The sequence below is a fragment of the Coregonus clupeaformis genome, unplaced genomic scaffold, assembly GCF_020615455.1.
Source record: "Coregonus clupeaformis isolate EN_2021a unplaced genomic scaffold, ASM2061545v1 scaf0934, whole genome shotgun sequence".
Taxonomy (NCBI): domain Eukaryota; kingdom Metazoa; phylum Chordata; class Actinopteri; order Salmoniformes; family Salmonidae; genus Coregonus; species Coregonus clupeaformis.
This window is the reverse complement of record NW_025534388.1, coordinates 171,013-173,632: the sequence shown is the minus strand read 5'-3', so window position 1 is coordinate 173,632 and position 2,620 is coordinate 171,013. Positions and strand designations below refer to the sequence as shown.

Sequence of the window (2,620 nt, the reverse complement as noted above, 5' to 3'; positions counted from 1 at the left end):
CACAATAGCAAAATGGATTGCAAAGGATTGTAGACCCATTAGCATTGTAGAAGACTCAGGTTTCCTTGATGTTTTGCAAGTGGCGTCTCAAGACTCATTCTATAAGCCACCGTCAAGAGCCACAGTTATGAAGAAAATCCACGAGCTCTATGAAAACGAAAAAGAAAAAAGGAAAGAGGTCTTGGCTCAAGTAAATCATATCGCCCTGACAGGAGACCATTGGACATCAGTGAGTAACAACAATTACCTCGGAGTAACTACACATTTAATCAGTGACACGTGGGAACTGAAGTCTTTTGCGCTGACTATATTAAAAACTGAGGAGCGTCATTTTGCGGAGGCTTGTAAAGAACAGTTCCTGTCTGTTGCACGTGAGTGGGACATCGAGGGCAAGACTACAACCATTGGGACTGACAGTGCACGCAACATGGTTGCCGCAATTCGACTTACACGCTATGAACACATGAACTGTGTCGCTCACATGGTGCAGAGAAGTGTCACAGTGAGTCTTGCTGACAGCGGCTTTGTAAATGCTTTGGCCAAGGCTCGCAAAGTTGTCGGTCATTTTAAGCACAGCCCAGCAAATGCTGCGGAGCTTCAAGCACAACAAGTCAGCCTGGGAAAGAAGCAAGAGCCATTGATCCAGGATGTTCCAACACGTTGGAATTCGACGCTGGAAATGGTCAAGCGCGTGAGCAGAAATAAAGAGGCTGTCATCGCAGCCCTGGACAATCAGGAGCACAAACTCGTTTTGCCGACCGCAGCAGAGTGGGATAAACTGCAGAGGCTGGAGACACTTCTAGAGCCATGCAGGTAAATCAGTCTGTAACTTATCAAATAACATCGCTTTGATTATTTTCTGGAATGAATTAAACCAAGTCAAATATCAATAACATGTATCTATGTAAAAAATAATGATGATGATAATAATAATAATAATAATAATAATAATAATAATAATAATAATATGTTGATAACCACTGTTCTAATAATACACTGTCTCTGTGTGCATGTGTGTGTTTGTGTGCGTAGGTATGTAACTGAGCTCCTGGGTGGAGAGGCCTATGTCTCCTGTTCTGTGGTACTACCTTCTCTCTGCCACTTGCGTCTCAAGATGGAAGCCTGTGATGAGGACCCTGCATATGTGGTGAGATTCAAGACCAAGTTCAAGGAGGACCTAGCATCCCGTCAAGAACAGCTCAACAATGCATGGCTCCAGATTGCTACAGTTTTGGATCCTCGTTTCAAAGACTTGAAATGCCTGCCCAAGACAGACAGGGAAGAGGTGTGGACCACACTTGAAGGGATGCTGCAACAAGAATCACCCAGAAGGTCTTCACAGACACATGATGATGGGCCACCCAGGAAGAAAATCAGCCTTCTGCAAATGGGCTCAGATTCAGAATCAGAAGATGAAGAGGTCCAACCTGCCATACAGAGGTACAGAGCAGAGCCCACCATTAAATTGGAGGACTGCCCCTTGAGGTGGTGGGCATCTCATTCAGGAGCCCATGAGAAGCTGGCCTCACTAGCTCACAAATATCTAGCCACTCCTGCAACCACTGTTCCCTGTGAACGACTTTTCTCAGTTGCAGGTCACATTGTGAACAAGAAAAGGTCAGCTTTACTTTCAGAAAATGTGAACAAGTTAGTTTGCCTCAGCAACTGGCTGAAAGATGATGAAGCTCAGTAGATTTGAAAGGTGATGTTCAAACAAAAAGACCAGTTTCAGTGCAACATTCAGTGCAAGTAGTTAGCAACTGGATTTTTGAGCAACTGGATTAAAGAATGGAGGAAAAGGTAAAAGATTGTTCTTTGGTTTGATTTAAAAGTTTTATTGAAAATGTTTTTTTCCACAGATGACTCAAATTGTGCAAAAATGTGGTAGGTCACTGTTATGATTTGACTACATTTATTGCTTTCTGTTCAATTGAATACTGTAAATTGTACATCCTGGTTAAGAGGAATGCCAAAGAGGAAGTGATGGAACATTACAAAGACAAATATTATGGTGTGTAGTATGTTTCAGCTTGATTTAAAACACCATTATTTGGCTGTGTTAATAAACAGACATAATATGAAAATTATGTATCTGTGTCCTGTTATTTATCTTTTGGTATGCATTTCAGAAAAAAAATGGTTAGGATTCAGGTGTAATTGCAAATAGTGATTAATCATGATTAATCCACTGAAAATTCTGATTAATTTGATTAAAAATTTTAATCATTTGACAGCCCTAATCAAAATATATTCCAGGTGACTACCTCATGAAGCTGGTTGAGAGAATGCCAAGAGTGTGCAAAGCTTTCATCAAGGCAAAGGGTGGCTATTGAAGAATCTCAAATATAACATGTTTTTGATTTGTTTAACACTTTTTTGGTTACTACACGATTCCATCGGTGTTATTTCATAGCTATGATGTCTTCAATACTATTCTACAATGTAAAAAATAGTAAAAATAAAGAAACTCTTGAATGAGTAGGTGTGTCCAAACTTTTGACTGGTACTGTATATATTTCTTTCCACTTTCAAATGGTACAACAAAGACGTTTAGAGGTAGAGGGCTGCGGGCTCCGACAGAGATCATTGCAGCGCGGTCCGTATTTTTCATGTTGCCGGT

The 2,620-nt window shown here is 40.8% G+C and overlaps 1 protein-coding gene across 1 annotated transcript; it reads left to right on the top strand.

Annotated features, from left to right (window-relative positions):
- The first annotated feature begins 266 nt into the window (after positions 1 to 266).
- On the top strand, positions 267 to 1,907 carry LOC121570127 (zinc finger BED domain-containing protein 4-like). The gene is made up of 2 exons (XM_041881619.2): positions 267 to 813; positions 1,033 to 1,907. Exons 1-2 carry the CDS (start codon positions 428 to 430, stop codon positions 1,691 to 1,693), a joined length of 1,047 nt encoding a protein of 348 aa, XP_041737553.1. The 5' UTR covers positions 267 to 427; the 3' UTR covers positions 1,694 to 1,907.
- Positions 1,908 to 2,620: the final 713 nt, after the last annotated feature.

Bases quoted from the DNA above. Each gene is read 5' to 3' on its own strand.
- LOC121570127 (XM_041881619.2), top strand. From the start codon at position 428: ATGGTTGCCGCAATTCGACTTACACGCTATGAACACATGAACTGTGTC. The intron at 814-1,032 runs GTAAATCAGTCT...TTGTGTGCGTAG, and splicing joins ACACTTCTAGAGCCATGCAG to GTATGTAACTGAGCTCCTGG.